Genomic DNA, 19,704 nt, shown 5'->3' with positions numbered 1-19,704 from the left:
ATTTTTTTTTTCTTTTCCGTTTGTTCACTTTTTTCATTTGTTGAAGCTGAAAAAAAAAAACTTGGTAATATTGTTACTAAAGTGTCTCGATTCTTGAAATGCTAAGCTTTATGTGTTAACTCGCTGATGTTGCTCACATTAGTGTGAAAAAGGATCTTCGGAGAAAAAAAAAAAACTATTCACAAACAGCAGATTGGTGGTTGGTGATGTTTAAGTGATTCGCAATGTAAACGAATGAATGGGCAATAAAATAAAAATGGCAGAATGGAGCATACATGCGGTATGTTGTGATGTAATTGTGGAAGATGGACTACACCACTGACCATATACATATTGCTTCTGCTACTCCCATACTACTACTACTACTACTACTACTACTACTACTACTGCTACTACTATTACTATTACCACTAACTCTACAATAACCTGTCCTCACTTTGTGCAGTGGAAAGCAACATTTCCTCACGTGAAATATTCAACAGCCATGTCATATCCTCGTCTTTGTAGTAGGTCCGGTCCCTGCAGAGTGCACCAGTGTGATTGTATTTAAGTATGAATGTAAATGTAGAGATTCACTGTGTAATATACAAAGTTTGGAAAGAGCATGTGTAACTGTAGAATCTTAGTTATTCATAGGAGGCAATGGTCTGAAGTGTGTTCCCCCCCCCCCAAAACTTTTGATTTGTTTTTGTACTATTTGTTTTTTTTAAATCCTACATTTGCCTTAAAAAGAGAAGTTTGACATTTTGGGAAATAGTCTTATTATTCCTTCTTTCCAAGAGTTAACGTAAATGAGAAGATTAACGCCGCTGTCCTGTCTGTATGGTATACAAAGCTAAAGCAAGGAGACTTTTAGCTTAGCCTAGCGTTAGCACCCTGCTACATAACCCCCTGTAAAACTACAGCTCATATGTTTGTTTTTTTTACAGTTTTGTTTGCGTGAAGATTAAAGAAACAAAATATAACGTTTAAATTAGTGAGCTTTAGAGGTGCTTTTCGGAACCGAGCCAAGCTAGCGGGAGCTAGCTAGCTATGTTCCCTATGTTCCCACATTTCTAAGATGTTTTTCCAAAATTAGGCTCTATGTTCCCATGTTTCCTTTTTCATGAATTTGTATCAGATTGTATTCCCCTTTCTCCCAATTTGGTAGCCAATTACACCCAACCTATTGTCCAGTAGCAATGAACTACAGATGGAATGTAACCCTATCCCTAACATAGGGCCTAATTTTAAGAAAAATCTTAGAAATGTGGGAACATACGGCTGTGGGAGCATTGGGCTTAATTTTCAGTGAAAAACATTTCTTAGAAATGTGGGAACATAGGGATGAGGGAACATAGGGCTGACCCCGAGCTAGCTATTTACTCCCTGTCTCCTTTATGCTAGGCTAAAGATAATTAGTTGGCTGTAGTTAAATTTGAAGCTACAGTTGGCAGCCAGTTAGCTTAGCATAAAGACTGGAAACGGGGAAACAGCTAGCACAGCTGGGTCCAAAGGTAACACAATCAGCACCGAAGCGGATCTCTTTTGTTTATTCCAATCAAAATCCAAAATGTAAAAGCGTCACGTTGCAGTGTAAGACTATTTCTTGGTCGGGAGCAGTGACTTCCTGGCGTTTTGTCCAAGAGTGATAACGCTAACGCAACTTGTCTTTTTACACTTTTGTTTCAGTACAAATTTTCACAAACGAGAGCAAATGTGTTAGCTAGCTAATTAATCAGCTTTAGAGGTGCTGCTAGGCAGATTTTGTAACCTATTAACAGAGCCAGGCTAGCTGTTTGCTCTGTTCATGCTAATCTAAGCTAACTGGCTTAAGGCTGAAGCTTCTTTACTACACAGTGTGGCATTTTTTTTATTTTCATCTAAGTCTCAATAAGACAGTGAATAAGCATATTTCCCAAAATGTTGGACGGTTTATTTAATCTAGGCCGAAGTGTTTTTGACGTCCCTTCCTGTTTTCATCCAAAAAGGGACTTCAGTGCTCATGTGAGAATGTTCTTTCTGGCTGGCCTTTGGCCCTTTTCTACCAGTTTATACAGCTGATGCTAAAAGCAACCCCCCCTCATGTCTTTTAGTCCAACACTTTTCTCTCTCCCAGGGCTCTGTATTATTCACCACTATACCACCAAGTATTTATCTATCGCCTGGCCCTCGTTTTTTTTTTTTTTTTTTTTTTTTTTTTTTTAAACAATTTATACCTAAACTATAACGCAAAATGTATGTGCAAATGAAAAAGCTCATGATTTGGATGATGGCAACCATTTTCTATATTCCTCTCTATAGATATACGTATGTATTTCATGTAACTAGACTTGGGTAGTATACTGTATATTCACTTCTGCTTCATGGGCGTTCTCTGGGTAGGTAAACACTGTCAGTCTCGTCATGTTGTGATCTCAAAATGGATGAAAAAAAACAAAAAAAGATTGGTAATGTGCTTTTTTTTCCACAAACATCCCACTACTTTTGTAACGTATATTTGTTTTCGTTTTTATTAAGGCACCTGTGGTTTGACTTTCTAGGTTTTTATTTCCCAACTTGAACACTGGATCTATCGTGGCGAGGCTTTTTTGAGATTGTTGACTTGGTCTGAACTTTTTTGCAGTAACTGTGATTTGAAAACATGGAGCTCAATGCTGCTAATGCTTACTACTGCTTCAGAGTTTGTAGTTCCCACCTTCATTTTTTCCTTTTTCTGTACTAATAAGCAAATCTTATTAAACGTAGTTGTATGACGCTGTGAAACCTTGTGGTCTTTTGCATGGCATCCTCTTCATCTCTGTCATCTCTGTCCCTCATGCACCAGACTTTAGAAAACAGCTGACCAGTACTAACTTGCATTATGGCCCTCTGCAGCTTACTGTCTTTTATATGCTTACATCGGTCCTTTCAGTGGAATGGATTCATTCTTCAGATTCAGACGGTAAGGCAGATGATGCATCCTTAATGATCCGTTTCTGCATTTGACAAAACAACCCCCACCCCCCTCACCCCCACCCCCACCCCACAAGCTGTTCTGGAGCTTTTCATCGGATCACACAATCGTCAGCAGATGGGGTTCGTCCAGTTCTCACAGAATTGTAGAGGTTAAAAATTTGCAAAATAAAGAGCGGCTGTAAGTAGTCAAAATATCGATTCAATGGTCCAATATGATTGACGCAAAGTGAAAATATCGATACCTAGCTTTAAGATGCGCCTTTATTTTGAAATTGCCACCGAATATTCTTTTTATTAAAAATATTTTTTGCATTTAAATGTCTGGAAGAGCTCAGTAATAAAATAGTTAAATCATATTTTAGTTGCTTTCTGTGAGTTGATAGACATAGCTGTAAAGGACTGTTGAATGGGCATAGTATATCATATATATATATATATATATATATATCACAGGCCCCTGAAATGAATCACACATATTAAAATTGTAGCGTGGCAGACTATGCAATTAACAAAATATATGGTTGTCCAAAAAATCGATTTAATATTGTATTGTGATAAAACGTGTGATTTACACCCCTAGGTGTAAGAATAGGAATCTTATAAGTGGACTACACTGAAATACACTCACCTAAAGGATTATTAGGAACACCATACTAATACCATGTTTGACCCTATCAATATAGGCCAACATTTCTAAAGAATACTTCCAGCACCTTGTTGAATCAATGGCCCAATCCCAAAGTGATCCCTGAGGACTAAGGACTCACAGACTTAATTGATCTCAGGTGCTATGTGAGTGAGTGTGTGAGGCCACATGGGCTCAGATAGGTATAAATGGGATTGGGACAGCACTTCACGAGATCACGTTACCTTGGCGACGTTTAATAACAGAGATGTTGCTGACACTTGCTGGTTTGGGAATTTTCATTTTGTTGCTTTCCACACGGCCAAGGCCCAGGAGACGGCTGCGTGATTATTTCAAGCTCTTGTTTTACAAGCTGGACAACAGGTTGGTCTGTTCCGTGGCCGTGAGGCGTGCTGTTGTTTACCTTTGTAATTTCCGGACTTCCCTATGGTCTCCGCAGTAAACGTCACAGCGCTTTGAACTGTGGGTAATTCCCTTTGGTGAAGTCTGCATCGATGCAGACTCACGGAAAGGGCTCGGTAAGTGTGTACTCAAACCCTCACGCCCTTTGAAATTCCACATTGGGACAACCCTAAGCCCTTACGAATTTCGCGAGAACGCGCACCAAAATCCGTGAGTCTGAGTCCGGACTTTGGGATTGGGCCAATGACACAAAGAATTAAAGCAGTTCTGAAGGCGAAAGGGACCTCCCACACCATTACACCCCCACCAGCAGCCTACCCAGTGGTAACAAGGCATGACGGATCCATGTTCTCATTCTGTTTGTACCAAATTCTGACTCTACCATCTGAAGGTCTCAACAAAAATAGAGACTCATCAGACCAGGCAACATTTTTACAGTCTTCAACTGTCAAATTTTGGGTAGCTCATGCAAATTGTAGCCTAATTTTCCTATTTTTAGTGGAGATGAGTGGTACCCGGTGGGGTCTTCTGCTGGTGTGGCCCAGCCGCCTCAAGGTTGTTCCTTCACAAATGCTTTGCTGCATACCTCGGTTGTAACGAGCGGTTATTTGAGTCAAAGTTGATCTTCTATCAGCTGGAATCACTCGGCCCATTCTCCTCTGACCTCTAGCATCAACAAGGCATTTTCACCCCCCAGGACTGCAGCGTACTGGAAGTTTTTCCTTTTTCAGACCATTCTTTGTAAACCCTAGAAATGGTTGCGTGTGAAAATCCCAGCAACTGAGCAGATTGTGAAATACTCAGACCAGCCTGTCTGGCACCAACAACCATGCCACGCTCAAAGTTGCTAAGATCACCTTTCTTTCCCATTCTGACATTCAGTTTGGAGCTCAGGAGATTGTCTAGACCTGGACCACACCCCTAAATGCATTGAAACAGCTGCCATGTGATTGGTTGATTAGATAATTTCATTAGCAGATATTAATGAAGAAACTGACCAGTCTTAACTGAGCCCTGAGCCATACCCCTCCCTCCCTTCTTGTAGATTTATTTAAATTTTTTCGGATTTGTCTATTCGGTCTCTTTTGTGTGTGTGTTTTGAGTTCTTATTTTCTTTTTTGTGGGTGGGATATAGGAACCTGAAGACAGGTGTGTGGAAGGTCCAGTAAATGGGTGTGAAGCTCCTTTTTGTTATCACTTATCTGTACAACACAGTTCATGCAAATGTAACTAACTTGGAAAAACAATAAAGAGATTGAAAGAAAAATAATTTAATTAATGTGAAATTTAACCAGTGCTCTAATAATCCTTTGGTTCAATTTCAAAGTCAAATGCACTCAGTTTGAAACTGTAAATTTTAATAAATACATTTCAACATTTTAAAACATAAAACATTCAGTTTTCAAAGTTAGAAATTTGTTGGAATTTAGTTTTCAGTATTGATTTCGCAATGCATTTGGTTGCTTATGAAATTAACATTAGCCTCTTTGCTTTCATTAAATTTCCACTTTTCTGTGCATTTCAAAAAAGGACTTCTTGTCCATGTGGGCTTAAAAAGGTTGGAGATGGAAACTTCATTCTTGACTTTAGAAAACAGAAGAACACCACAAGGTCCACTTAGGAGCATTAAGAGGTCAAGAATGAACTCATCTCAACTTCAAGAACTGTCTGCATCCTTTTAAACAGTTTTCCTTCGCAGTGTTTGACTGCATGAGGGCAGTAAATGCTCATCAAATATGCATCAGTCAAAAGATGCATAATGTGACCATCTTTTAGGTTCATTATTGTCTCATCAGTATTCTTCTTGGATGTACAACCACACCATCTACTGGCCATCACTGGTCACCTGCAATAAAAAAAATAAATAAAGATAGCCATGTAGTTCAAAGGTCTGTAGAATTTATTACAATTCCACCATCATAAACAAAAAGCAGCAATTACTGAAATATGTACAAGTCTTTTCTTTTTTAAAATACTGGTGACAGGTTTCAGGAAGTTTCAGGTACCGGTTTTAGCTTGGCCCCATATTCAGTCTCTGTAATGCTGCTTCACGTGCAGTGCTTTCCCAGCTCATTGTTACACCATTGTTGTTGGGAGGAGCTGAACACAACGCAAATAGTTTCACCGTAGCGTCTCGATGGCCACAGGTCACGTGAACACACTCCTGGGGGCAAGTGCAGACCAGCGCCATCTGGAGGATGGGAGTCATCTGGTCATAGCATAAACAGCTGACCCCAACGGGCTTTAAAAAGCCAGCGATGACATCCTCTGGTTTCTGCAGTGAGCTCGTCACTCTCGCCCCGCTTCCCTTTGTCGTACAAAAACACGGTCAGAGAGGCGTTGACAGGTGTGGCTGGGTATCGCAGTGCTTTTTAAGACCTTGTGATGGGGAGGGGAGTGGCAGTGTCTAAAGCAGTCAACACTGTATACTCTGGCAATGCGATGTGGGAGTAGGGCGGCGGGCTGTAAAAGTGGCACCTGGTGCTGTTCCTATAAAACATAAGCTTTCAGTGCATCATAATTATAGTTGAGAGACCACAGCAACATCACTGTACACAGTGGTGATGCTGCTGCTAACTAATGTACAAGATGTAAACCAACACTGGGGTTGCTTGTCACAGATGGTACACAGTCATCATACCAATATAGTCTCTTAGTAGTTTTAAAGAGGACTTGTTGAAAAACCTGGGTGGTTTACTCTCAACAAGGAATTACAGGATGTCTTGATGTTCAGAAACGTCAGAAGAAAATGTGTTAAGCAGCAAACTAAAATATAGATTTAGTTCTTATTTTGGCCGTTTTTGGTTGTTGCTTTGGGACATTTGTAACCATAAGCTGTGAGTGACTCCTTATTCTGATCGGTGCTTGGGAGTGGGGCAGACTGTGGCAGCAGTGTGGGGGTGACGGGGCTCCTCCATGGGCTCAGATCAGGTCCTGCTCGGCTGCGCGGGACTCGTACGGCGCTACTGCAGGGAGTGCATGAAGCTGTCCAGGTTGTACTCCGTGTCGTACTGCTGCTGGTCCCATAACTCTCCCAGGCCGTCCAGCACAGACTTAATGGACGACTTCCCGGAGCTCGACGCCGACTGCTCACCCTTCTCACCCTGAAACACATTTATATACACAAGACCCATCAAGCAAACATGACGAATGTTTCACAGGTACAGGTGTGCATGTCAAGAATACATAGGAATGCATACCAACAGCTTTTGCCAGGTTTTTATCTTGGATGAGGAAAATAAAATAAAATAAATAAACACTACCTGCTTATAACTCCTGATGCCTATCAGCCTCACTCATTAAACATGTCCTTAACTGTGGAAATTAGCAACCCTGCTCTATTGCTTTAAAAGGGGTGATAGAATTATATAGGGTATTTCACACTGTTCCTTATGGTCTCCTAATGGAGTATGTAACATTGGTTGGGCTGAAAATGGCCTGGTTGATATTTTATTGGCCCTTATGCATCCCTGTGTTTTGGCCCTATTTGTAACAAGAGCTTTTCTTCCAAATATGGTATGGTCATGAATATTTAGATGAGCTGCGCGCTGATTGGTTGAGCGACTTACCATACGCACATATTAGAGACGCGGCTGATTGGTTGACGCGAATCCCCATACCCACACATTAGAGAAGCGACAGAATCTCATATTCCAGACACTGCAATGTTTCATTACCAAATTCACTTCTGAGACTTTTTAGCGGAAATCAACTATATAAAGCTGAAATATGGGCCGTTTTACAAAATTTGATGGCTAATTGGAAATTTGGTAAGACGTGTCGAGCTCCACACAGTCTGGACGAAAGCCGCTGCCGGCTGGGCCATACCCAGGGCAAAGTCACCCTTTGTGGATACTGCACTCACGGGCTCTCGTCGCCAGCTGCCGGCATAACTATAATATATTTTACGGTTTGAATTTGCGCCACTTTGATTTTAAGGCATTTTTATGAACGTGAGGCGTCTTTGTAGGAGCGAGCAGCTGCTTGCAATATGTCCCATTCATTACAATGGGGAAATACCGCAGCTAGCTAGCTACACTGTCGCCATAACTAAATTATATTTACAGTTTGAATTCTACGCCACTTATATAACATCATTCCCCAATGTCTTATAAAGCTAACCGTTGTGTCCGATTTGATTTTAAGGGATTTTTATGAACGCGGTATGCGCTTTGTAGGACGAGCAGCTGCTTGCTATATGTCCCATTCATTACAATGGGGAAATAACGCTGCTTGCTCACTTTCGCATAACTAAAGTATATTTACAGTTTGAATTTCGCTACGGCATGAATATTACAGGTTCCTCAAGGTCTTACAAAGCTTAGCTAACACTTGTCCGATTTCGGATATCAATTGAATGTATTTTTGTGAATGTCAGAGTTAGGAGGAGGCTAGCTAGCTCTCATTGATGGACTCCATCTCACCGGCGCTGCTCTATCAATGAGACTCGCGGACAAGAGGCGTTTATTTTCCCGATTGTTTGTTTAAATAACTCAACACACATACCCATTATAAGATTAACTGGAACCTGCGGGCTGCGGTAAGCATTGGCGTAATAAGCTCGCTGACACTGCAGTCGTGGGCTATTAGCAACCCAGGCAGCACCAACACCGGCACTAAACTCCACCAACAAAGTCGGAGAAAATTTGCAATTAGCCATCCATTTTCGTAATGCGGCCCATATTTGAGCTTTATATGGTTGATTTCTGCGATAAAAAGTTTCAGAAGTGAATTTTGTAATGGAATAGCAGAGATCTGCGTGACCTAGCTAGATTCAGAAGACTACCTGATCTCAGGTCAGTTGTGTAGCCTATGTAAATGTTGGGGCGTGACCGTTCTCTTAAGGTTCTGGATTTTGAGACGCTTGCGTAAGCAACTCAGCTTTGTTAGGATTCGCCCGTTTTCAGCGGCAGTTTCAAAATATGAGATTTTCATAGTAAAGGGGTGTCAATGGGACTTTGAGCTTCTATGCATGTCCTATTTACCCACCGAACTGTCGTTATTCAACTATGAAATCGGTTTTGCATTCTATCACCCCTTTAAAACTTCTAATGTTCTATATTTCTGTTGTATATTCTATAAGTCTTATTTCTTCCGATGTCAGCCAGGACAGGCGATGCATGGCACCTCTGCTACAATAAGCTGCAGGTGTTAACATGTGATCTGTATCTTCATGACATCCGATCCTCAGGCACTTGCATTTACACCTGGTATTAATAAGCACTCGTGTTATCTTGATTCTCGCCTCATTGTGGCGGGATCTCAATATGCCAATTAGTTAGGGCAGGGCTGGCAGACTCGTCTCTGGTTAAGGGGAAGCATTGCCATTGCATTATTCATTGTAAATACTTTTATTGTGAGGGAAGACATGCTAGCTATAGGCCTGGGCAGAGTTAGGGCCCGATCAGACCGAGCGTGTTTGCAGGTTGCAAAATGCGAGGAGCGCCGCACTGCTTTTGTTGAAGCAGTCCCGGTTGTTGTTCTTGCCAGGCAACCACCAAATCAACCCGTCCTCAGCTGAAGGTTATTTTGCTGTGAAGTTAATTAAGCCAGGCGGTGTTCCACTTCCGAGTTAGAAGTTGTTTCCCGCCCCCCCCCCAAACTGTGTTGACAGCACAAAGTCCACATGACGGACGTGACAAATAAACATCTGAATTTAGCTCACTGACATTTTAAAGAATTGTATCTCTCCACGTGGGGAGATCGGTGATCCCCACCAACAGGTTTCTCGGCGTCTCCGTGACGAAAACACTCCGACAAACTCTTACCTTGTCTAGACTGAAGAGGTTGAGGAGCTGGTCGGTGCCCATGCTCTGCAGGCTGGCGTTGTCTTGGCTGATGACCGTGTTGGCGATGCTCATCTTGAACTTCTGCAGCCCCATGATCTTCTCCTCCAGTGTGCCCCGTGTGATCAGCCGGTACACGTTCACAACCCGTTTCTGCCCGAGACAAACCCAATGATGAAGGTTAACTGAACGTATCAGAAGTAGCGCCCTTTATATAGAGAGAGAGTGTGGCCAACTAGGGAATCGAATGTTCTGAGCTATCCCGTTATGCGATTGGTTCCGAGGTGGTCACGTGTTTCGTGGACCCCATGTTTGATACCAACGTTCATCTGATTCCCATTGACATAGTGGAATATTGGAATAGACTGGATTGGATATAGATTGGAATAGTGGAAAAATTTAATAAAATTATTTAGTTTAACAAACTCTGAGTCTAACCCTGATGTTAGAGTTGATTTACCCTGAGATGGGAAACTGAGTTTTCGGTTCCAGAACAGCTGATATGAGTTGGTTCAATCAACTCCGTATGTTCACGCACGTGCACCACCACAATAAAAAGGCAGTCTGAATGGAGCCATGATACTACGATTCACCATGGTAACAACCACAAACAAACGGGTCGGTGGAAATACTCATGCGCACAAACGGCGAGTTTCAACATGCATTTCGTTAAAAAAGCAAGACAGCGGTTGCTGCTGCAACAGAGAGGTGTGGGAGAAAATTGCTGCTTGAGTCAATGCATAAGCATTAACAGTGTATTCATTTCATATTTAAATCACAGTTAACTTATAATATTACTGGTGAAAACTGGAATTGTATTACACCTATAAATTTTCTTTTGGGTGCAATCCTGCAGGCGAAAAAGTAAGCTACTATTAATCCCATTCTGAGGCTGCAGCACCATGATCATTAACAGAACTATAATTTATAAATCACTTATTTCTTCTTAATGGCTCTCACTGGTTTATGTCCAGGGAACACTACAAAAAAAAAAAAACGTTTCAGAGCGAGTCAGACTTTTCTGACGGCTCTACATACAGTGGCTTTACTATTACAGTATGATCTGCATCACCAATAAAGAAAACTGCGGTTTGCAAAAAACGTAATGAGACACAGAATCTGCTGGGATGTTAAAGCCTGTCCACGATGGTGGATGTTAGTGATATGAGGACGGATAAGGTATCTACATATCTGATGGACTGTGATAAAAAATACCTCTCAAATGGGTTATGTGGAAATGAAACTACATTTAGTCGGGACTCAATATCATCTCCCGACGTAAACTCTCCGTGAATTAAAACAGCTTTTTCAACGACGGGATCGTCGACAAAAGGACATGAGACGTTTGAGAAAAAAAAAACATTTTATAATCTGCCTAACAATAAGTTTTTTCTTTTTTATTCATGCAGATAAACTGCATTAAAATGTGCCCGATACAGACTGAATGAATGAAGAAATAGGAGGAGACAGAGAAACTCGAGGTTTCTTGAAGAAAACCTGCTCCCGACCAGGTTAGGTTCACAGACTCAGTTACCATAGTAACTGACACTGAGGTTAAGTTACCCATCTTTCTGAAACCGAAAACCCAGAGATTCCCTCATCTCAGGGTTAACCAACTCAGTTTTCACTAAACCTGCTTTCTGGAACGGACCCCAGGTGTCTTTATTAGGTTCATAATAATATTGGAGGGAAAGTGAAACAGCTTGGACGGGGATGTTGTTCGGCTTTTCACATGTTTAGACAGCTAGCTAATGCTACACCGACATTTGCTAACGTTAGCACAACAGTGTTACTAGCCTGCTAGCTAGGTAAATATTACAACTGCCTTCGGAGTTTCCTATATCTACATCCACATTGTCAACATAAGACCTGTAGCGTTCGTACTCCTTTTGTACCATCATTTTATTGAATGAAATATTGAGCTTTGCTCCTCTGAGATGGGTGGGTTTTTGTTACGTTACACACAAAGCTAGCTATAGTTAGCCTGTATGCTAGCGGACATTAGAAAGGTAAACACTGCTCAGAGACTTATTAGGAGACGTGGTCACTCACTACAATGGGCTTTTTCTTTTTTTTTAGAGGCTCATTTACAATACAGAAGGTAAATATACACTGGAATATTTCCGTAAGGGCCTTTTACATATTGACAAATGTCGATAATATGTATATGCCCGTTTATAGTGAAAATAAGCAATTTATTTCAAGATAGCATATTCGCCCCATTGTCTACACTGTAGAGTCATCAGACGTTGGTATCCAATATGGCGCCCATGATTTGAGTTGGCCACACTATATAAAAAGGCTGCTGATCAGAAGTGTAGGACAGCGCCTCCCTGCCAATTTTATTTCACTGGGGTCATTTTGCATCACTGGTTTCAGACAAGAGCAGCAGTGTAACACTATCCAAGGCTGCTCAAAAGGCCGTATTTAATAATGCAGCAAGGAAACCGATCAGTCACATCTTACTTTGGGTGCCACAGGAGCTTTTTGGATTCAGTATCATCTTCATCGTAATGCAACTAGAATTTCTCAAAGCAGATGATGATCCATATGTTATTGGTATTTGGTCTATATGGTTTACAAAAAGCACAGGCCCACGACATGGCATATGTAGCTGCGTGTGGCCTGTATTCATCGGTGTACCTGTCCTATCCTATGGGCACGATCCATGGCCTGGAGGTCCCTCATGGGGTTCCAGTCATGTTCCACGAACACCACGGTGTCTGCACCCGTCAGGTTCAGACCTAGACCCCCGACATGGGTGGTCAGCAGCAGCACGTCAATGGATGGGTCATTGTTAAACCTGAGATTCAGAGAGAACAAAGTCATGGAGAAGAATGGGACTGAGCTCACATTCACAATAACAGGCAACACACAGTGGAGATCTGAATAAATCCCCACCCACTCACCTGGAAACGATAGAGTGGCGCAGGCCCGCCGGCACACCCCCGTCCAGCCTCAGGTAGGTGACAGAGGGCAGTTTGGGTTTCAGCAGGTCATGCTCCACAATATCCAGCATACTCTTGAGCTGACAGAAAATGAGCACACGATGCTGGGCCACCACGGCCTCGGTGCCCCCCTCTGATCCTCCGCCACCTCCTAGTCCGCAGTCCACCAGCAACTGGAGAACAGAAAACACATCAGAGCTACAGTATGAGTCAGTGGAGAGGCTGACCGTACAGTTTAGTTCAGCAAAACCATGGGCAAACAATCCCGATTGGTCAGGAATGGGTTGACAGGTTTTTTTGTCAGATTTCACCAGGAAATGTGTGACTTTGTTGCCTTCTATCTCCACTCTTATGCAAGCATATTACTTTCATGAAAACCTAATTGGATAAAAGCCACATCATTACGATTATGTAAGACATACTCCAAACTGTGGGCCACACAAGCAGAAGTGATGTGCTGTAGCTGATCTGAAAGCCTTCCCAGCACAATACCTGTTTAAGAGCGGAGAGTTTGGGCGCGTGCTGAAGGTCCCGCAGGCTGGAGTTTTGCCCTGCGAGCTGCTCAGTGATGCGTTTGTACTCTGGATGCTGCGGGGTCAAGACCAAACTTGGGTGGTTGCACAGCTTCCGCAGGTACTGCAGCGCCTGAAAGAATGAAGGCAAATATTGTTGCATGGTTATAATGAGATGCATCTGCAAGAGATGAAGGCATATAGTAAATATTAACAAATTAATGCTTTGATTCCAAACCATGACACATCTGCTCTGTGAAACTAAATCAAACTGCATTTTATGAAATGTTCACTTGCATGCACAGGCCCGCGACGCGATACACAGTGATCGACAGGTGGCGGTAATGAACCAAGACAATGTGCCAAATAAAGCAGGGAAGACGACAAAACAAAAAAGTGCCACAGGACACCCTTAACTAGTGTTTCATAGGTGGTTTATCGTTGATGCCTGTATGAGATGAATAAGTAGAAACCTGTGTACCTGGAAGACATGGCCTGTGGCCTTCAGTTTAGGCTTCTCCTCCTCTTCTGTAGAGGTATTAGAGATGCTGTCCTCCACACTGGCCTTGGCTCGAGACTTTGCAAAGTCTTCATATAACTGAACCTGCAGGTGGTGAGAAAGCATGCAGTGTTAAGAGGGTTGATACATTATCCATTGTTAGTTCTTACGGAAACCAGTCACATAACTTCTAACCTAGAATAATGCAGGCATGCATCCCATTAGCAATGTATTAAACTTATTTGGCTGGCCTATAATATTACTAGCTACTACTTAGTCCATAGAAGACCGTAGAACAAGTATAACATTGCAGATCCCTATAATATACAAATCGCAAGAAAAAGTGCAAAGCTGAGGCACTAAGACAATGTATTTTTCAATGTTTATAAGGACGTATTTGCCTGTGGGTACTGGGACAGCCCATTAGATAATTGTTGGGGGGCACAAGTACCTGTAGAGGACTCAGATTGCAGTAATAGTCCTGAATTATTTTAGGCGGAAGGTCCTGGAGTACATCCTCCTTCATCCTCCTCAGAAGGAAGGGTAGCACCTGCCGATGCAGGGCCTCCATCGCCAAGACACCTGAGAATAAGGAATCAATATTAACCAGTTAATGGCCTAGTCCTATTATTGCTCTGGGATGTTAGGTAAGGCAATATTAAGCTAGAAACTGAGCACGTGAGCAAAGTACGAGTGGGCAGGGAGGATTTTGGATGAGTGTAGAGCGAATTTTTATAGTGGTGCGTCGCCTTATCTCCCTCGCTTAAATTTTTCTCTGGTACTGCTCACACCATGAGTTTGAACCATGCCTGAACATCTGTTACCGCAGCACAGTACATGCAGATGAACAACGCCCGCCCTCCCTCTCCACGCTGCTAGTGCCTGTCATCCGACTGACTTTATGCTTGCGGCGCTCCGGGCATTAAGGGAGGGTGGGTGCCGTTTATCTGATAAATACATTTCTTTTTTGGGATGAGAGGTGAGTGATTTGAGCAGAGTGGGGTGAAAAATGAATGCATTTAGTGGAGCGGCCGGGAGTGGCTTTAATGGGGAAACTGAGGGAAGGAACAGCTCCGTAAGCGAGGAGTGGAAATTCTCACTGCTCACATGCTCTGGTTAGAAAATAAACAATGACACCTGCAATATTTACATACCCGCCTCCTGTTCCCGTGAGGAACTTTTGGCGTCACGGCTGGCCAGGATTGGTTTTCCGTAGCGAGCAGCAAACTGCCGTTCTGTTCCAAGGAAGCCCGGCATGAGGAAGTCAAACAATGACCAGAGCTCCAGGACATTGTTCTACACAGAGTGGAAAAATAGTCATGCTCCGACTAATAAACATGAGGAAAGAAGTACAATTTCAACAGCCAGACTGCTAGGACCTCACCTGAATGGGCGTTCCAGACAAGATGACTCGGAAGTTGGCAGCCAACTGCTTAATGGCTTTGGAAAGTTTGGTTTTTCCATTCTTGATGACATGACCCTCATCAAGGATACAGTAATTAAATTTGATATTTCTAAAACAAAATAAAAAAAAAGTTCATTTTAAAAACTTTGTTTTGGAGCACCTTCCTCCAAAACAGAGATATTAGAATTAGAAGGATTCTCACCTAAAAAAGTCAATGTCATTCCGTACAACATCATAAGAGGCTACTATAAGATTGTGTTTTTTCACTTGGTGCTGCAACCTGGAAAAGTAAATGTTTGTTTAGGATCATGAATGTTGGGTAAATGAGACATGCGTTTGTGTTACATTATGTACTGAACCAACACTGAAAAATGATTTGTTCTCCTGAACAGTTTTATTCCACTGTACTTTTTCCAGTTAGGAAACCTTTAGGACGAGGATATGAATCATTCTCTGTATGCTGACAAGCCTTGTTTTAAAGTCCGACTAAGCTTTACCGCATTCGTTCTGTAGGAGGCCCAGTGTAGTGCAGCGGGTTGAGGTACTCCTTGGTGCAGAATTTTCCCACCTCATCCACCCAGTGGCCAGTCAGTGTGGGAGGACACACCACCAGAGAGGGCAGGGGGCTGCTGTCTGCAGCCTTAGTCTTGGCATATTCCTGTACCCTGAATAGACATCAAACACACACACAATCCTGATTCGAGTTCCTTACATGGCACATCAAAAACATAAAGAGAACGAGTGTTTCAAAGAACAAAGATCAAAACAAGTACGTCAAAACTGGGACTAATCGCTGTTGAAATGGTCAACCCCTGCTTTGTCTATTGTTTTACAGCACAGCATGAGGCAGGCTCATTGAGGTCATAAATTAATAGCATATAGTACAAGACCTTTTCATATTCACAATGTTTTACATAATAGGATAAGAAAATTTTGAAAGGAAATAAACTATTTTTTGCTCATCAAGACATCTCATATTATCTTGTATTTTGTTCAGAAAATAGTTAATTTTATACATTTAGTAGACCGATTCTTTCTGCATTGCCAATTGTTTACATTGACTTAAATAAGAAAAAAAAAAAAAAGAGAGCCTTATTGAACTTACATTATGATTAGGTAGCTCAATCCTTTCTGTGATTTAGTAGTATATTAATACCTGACATTGATTACACCCATAAGCATATAAACAACTGCCTATATGGATTATATATTTGGACACATATTTTACTATTCAAGTGTAAATACAAGTCTTAAAAATGTGCAATTACAAAAAAGGGAACAATCATATGAGTGACGTTGCTTCTGAAAGGTACAATAAACTGTGTCTAGTGACAAAGACCAAAGTCAAACAATAGCAGTAATAGTGCTGTTTGGACTACCTGAGGTAGTGATCTCCTGCCAGAATGCAGATGGACTGCAGTGTCTTGCCGAGGCCCATGTCATCACACAGGATCCCGTGCAGCTTGTATTTGTTCAGGAAGGACAGCCAATTCACTCCGTCCTGCAAGATGACACAAAGACTCACACTGTAGACCTAAAAAGCAGCCCATCCATTGTAACTACTGTTTGTTCAGAGACATTTTCTCCCGAGTCAGTTAAGGTTGATTGGCAGCAGTGTGTTTGACCAATAGCAGTAACAATGGCAGTATAATTTTAATTGGCTTTCTGCACTGCTAAAGAGATGGATGGTTGGTCTCAGCAGAGCAGCCAGCAACTACCATTTCTAGAAGGAATGGTAGTACCCAATCTCAATTTGACCGCTAGAAAAAAAAAAATCTACTCTATCAAGAAAACCATATGTTGTCAGTGCCTCTGGGGTGTGTTTTTTTTTTTTTTTATATTGCCAGCCAGCAGCATTTAAAGCAAATCATCCCTGAATCTGCCAGAATAATGATTAGTTTTCTAGGTGTCCAACAACAACACACAGGTTGGGCATCAATTTAACTTAAATTTAAAGCTCAGATCCTCATCTGGCTCATTAACGAGCAGATAATAGAGGTTGGAAGGAAACACACACCACTGAGTCTTTACTTATTTATTGCACTGACATATGAGGAATCTGAGTAATAGGTTTTATATTTATGCTTTTTAAATATACATTTGCTTTTATATTTATGCCCTTATATTTTAGTAGCATACTGCATCTGTACAGGCATCCGAATATGGTCGGTTACAGTACCTTAGCAGTATGTATGGATGAGCAGTGTGTATGCATTTTTTAAGAATTTGTTCATGTATTTAAGTAGCAGTGGTCCATGAGTTGATGTTTTTCCACATTGTTGGTGTTTTTGCCTGTGGTTTTACTGTCCCACAATGTTTTTTGTTTGGCGTTTTGTCTTTGTTTGGTGTTTTGTCTTTGTGTTGTCCATGCAGCAACTTGCCCTTGTCCAACACAAATGTCTCCCAAGGGATACAAATAAAAGAAACCTTGACCTTGATTTATCTGCTGCTTGAGGAGGTATTGCAGAGACACAGTGGGCACATAAAACGGACACACACCTGCTGGTACTTCCTGAGCTCAGCCTTAATGGGCACAGGGATCTTGTAGTTCTCCAATTTTCTGCTATCTAGTAGTTGCTCTAGGAAACTGCGTTCTCTGGCCTTCTGGCGGATCAGGTCAGCTGACATGGCTGGAGGGTCTGGTATACCTGCCTGGTGGACAACAGGGGGGGTGGGGGGGATAAAAAAAAAAAAAACAGAACACTGGATCATGACATTGTGTTATTAGTCTAATGGTGAGTCAGATTTAGTCTTTTTGCAGAGATTCTTAACTTTGCATAATAAAAAAATGCATTTGTAGCCTTCCGTTCGTGTGCTCCTACCTCAAGGGGCAACAGACGGATGAGTGTAGCAAAGCACTGTGTGGCCATAAAACGAATGCTATCACTGGGGTCACTCATACGGCCCAGCACTGGTACTACGAGCAGCACAATGTAGGGTACAATGTCCACATCAAGCTGCTCCATGACACCTGGAGAGAAGTTAGTCAAGGACAGTACTGTACAGAAATAACACAGCAACTACAAGGTTGATGCTTTAATTAATAATAAGCTTTAAAAGTAGCATTACTGCAAAATATGTGTTATGGAATGCATTTATAGTGTGCCATGCTAAGAAAATTGAATCAAAAAGTTATTTCACAGTGTAAAAGGATACAGGCTAAAGCCTCGATGGCACCCTCCTGTTTGGTGCAGTCCTCAATAGCAGCTAACCAGGGGAGTACACACTCAAGGAAACCGTTCATGGTCTCCAGCATGGCTATCTTACTGAGCACGCCCACACAGCGGGCCGCCATATGACGCACCGCTGTGTACGGGTGCTGCAGGCAAGTGAACAGATGGGGTAGGTGCTCCAGTAGCTATAGGGGGGGAAAAAAATAAATAAATAAATAAGAAATACAAGACAGATTTAATAATTTGCTTACATTAGTAGTTGGTTTAAGATGCCTTAACGAATTTCCGCAGACTTACCAAAGGTTTGAGTTCAGCAGCCATGGCCCCAGCCATGACTTCCAGCACTTGTAGAGAGTTGACCAGTTCCTGAGCTGCAGAGTCTCCCCTCTCAAGCTGGACCAGCCTGTCTAGAACACACAATAGACACAAAGTGAGTCATAGTACCACACTACAAAACATCTTGAACCGTGGCTGATAATGAGTGGATTTACTTAGTGAAATTAAGTGAATTTAATTGATATACACATAAAATGCAACCTGTCTTATAACTGATCGCAGATACTTGCTATGAATTATCATGATGCAACTTCACATACATACAGAGTTTTGCATCTGAAATGCTACAATTTGTAGTCCACTTAGGGCAAAAATGTCTACAGGCCAGTTAAAATGTTAACATACTCAAGTATTTACCCTTTAAGAAATAGCCGTTACAAATGTCTATCCAAGATTCAAATCTGATCAACTCAAACATACCAATGCGTTGATTTTCAGTCACTACTGTCTTCAGTGGTCCCACGGTGTTCTCCCATAAGTATGGCAGAGACTTGGTGAAGTCTGCACCAAAGTGCCTGGCGACAGTTGTAAGGGAGAACTCTGCCCCTCGTCTCTGAATAAGAACTGGCTTCTTGGTCTAAAAAGGGAACATATACAATACAAAAGGTTAAACACAACCTGTTGTGGACATGACCTAAATGTGAGGAAAATGTACTTTAGTTGCCATCTGTACCTCATCATTGTCAGTGCTAATGGTGCTGCCAGGAGGAAGCTCTGTGGTGGGCGCCTTTGGGGCTTTAGGGGCTGGCCCCCTCTTACTGGTAATAGCAAACGCTGCCCTTTGGTGACGGTACAGGGTGATGATGCCTCGGGTTTTGTTGACCATGTGATGCATGCAGTCTCTCTCTAACCCACTGCCTAATGGAGAGAGAAAAATGCTCAGTAGAAGGCAAGAAAGCACTTCTTCATTGTTGACACATGATTATTGGAGGGCTGTGGTTGTACTTTTAATTTTACAAATACAGAAAAATAAGTATTCATAAGTAAGTGGAATGCTTAAAATGCTAATGAAAACCCAATTTTGAAATCCCACTGGTAGCTGACACATTCAGTAAAATTA

General features: G+C 41.9%; 1 protein-coding gene across 1 annotated transcript in view; it reads right to left on the bottom strand.

The window, feature by feature from the left end:
• Positions 1 to 5,864: 5,864 nt before the first annotated feature.
• btaf1 (BTAF1 RNA polymerase II, B-TFIID transcription factor-associated) overlaps positions 5,865 to 19,704 on the bottom strand; it is a 30,241-nt gene continuing 16,401 nt past the window's right edge. Inside the window, exons 21-38 of the mRNA XM_039783782.1 lie at positions 19,318 to 19,502; positions 19,065 to 19,221; positions 18,606 to 18,715; positions 18,292 to 18,493; positions 17,958 to 18,106; positions 17,635 to 17,787; positions 16,515 to 16,636; positions 15,633 to 15,800; positions 15,338 to 15,415; positions 15,115 to 15,244; positions 14,885 to 15,026; positions 14,182 to 14,312; positions 13,713 to 13,835; positions 13,212 to 13,364; positions 12,681 to 12,892; positions 12,415 to 12,574; positions 9,754 to 9,924; positions 5,865 to 7,089 (exon numbers count right to left, since the gene is read on the bottom strand). Coding sequence (XP_039639716.1) covers positions 6,949 to 7,089; positions 9,754 to 9,924; positions 12,415 to 12,574; positions 12,681 to 12,892; positions 13,212 to 13,364; positions 13,713 to 13,835; positions 14,182 to 14,312; positions 14,885 to 15,026; positions 15,115 to 15,244; positions 15,338 to 15,415; positions 15,633 to 15,800; positions 16,515 to 16,636; positions 17,635 to 17,787; positions 17,958 to 18,106; positions 18,292 to 18,493; positions 18,606 to 18,715; positions 19,065 to 19,221; positions 19,318 to 19,502 — 2,687 coding nt within the window. The 3' untranslated portion in view covers positions 5,865 to 6,948. The remainder of the gene's footprint in view (positions 7,090 to 9,753; positions 9,925 to 12,414; positions 12,575 to 12,680; positions 12,893 to 13,211; positions 13,365 to 13,712; positions 13,836 to 14,181; positions 14,313 to 14,884; positions 15,027 to 15,114; positions 15,245 to 15,337; positions 15,416 to 15,632; positions 15,801 to 16,514; positions 16,637 to 17,634; positions 17,788 to 17,957; positions 18,107 to 18,291; positions 18,494 to 18,605; positions 18,716 to 19,064; positions 19,222 to 19,317; positions 19,503 to 19,704) is intronic.

This window comes from Perca fluviatilis, chromosome 19 (genome assembly GCF_010015445.1).
Source record: "Perca fluviatilis chromosome 19, GENO_Pfluv_1.0, whole genome shotgun sequence".
NCBI classification, from domain to species: Eukaryota; Metazoa; Chordata; class Actinopteri; order Perciformes; family Percidae; genus Perca; species Perca fluviatilis.
This window is presented reverse-complemented; position numbering and strand designations above follow the sequence as displayed.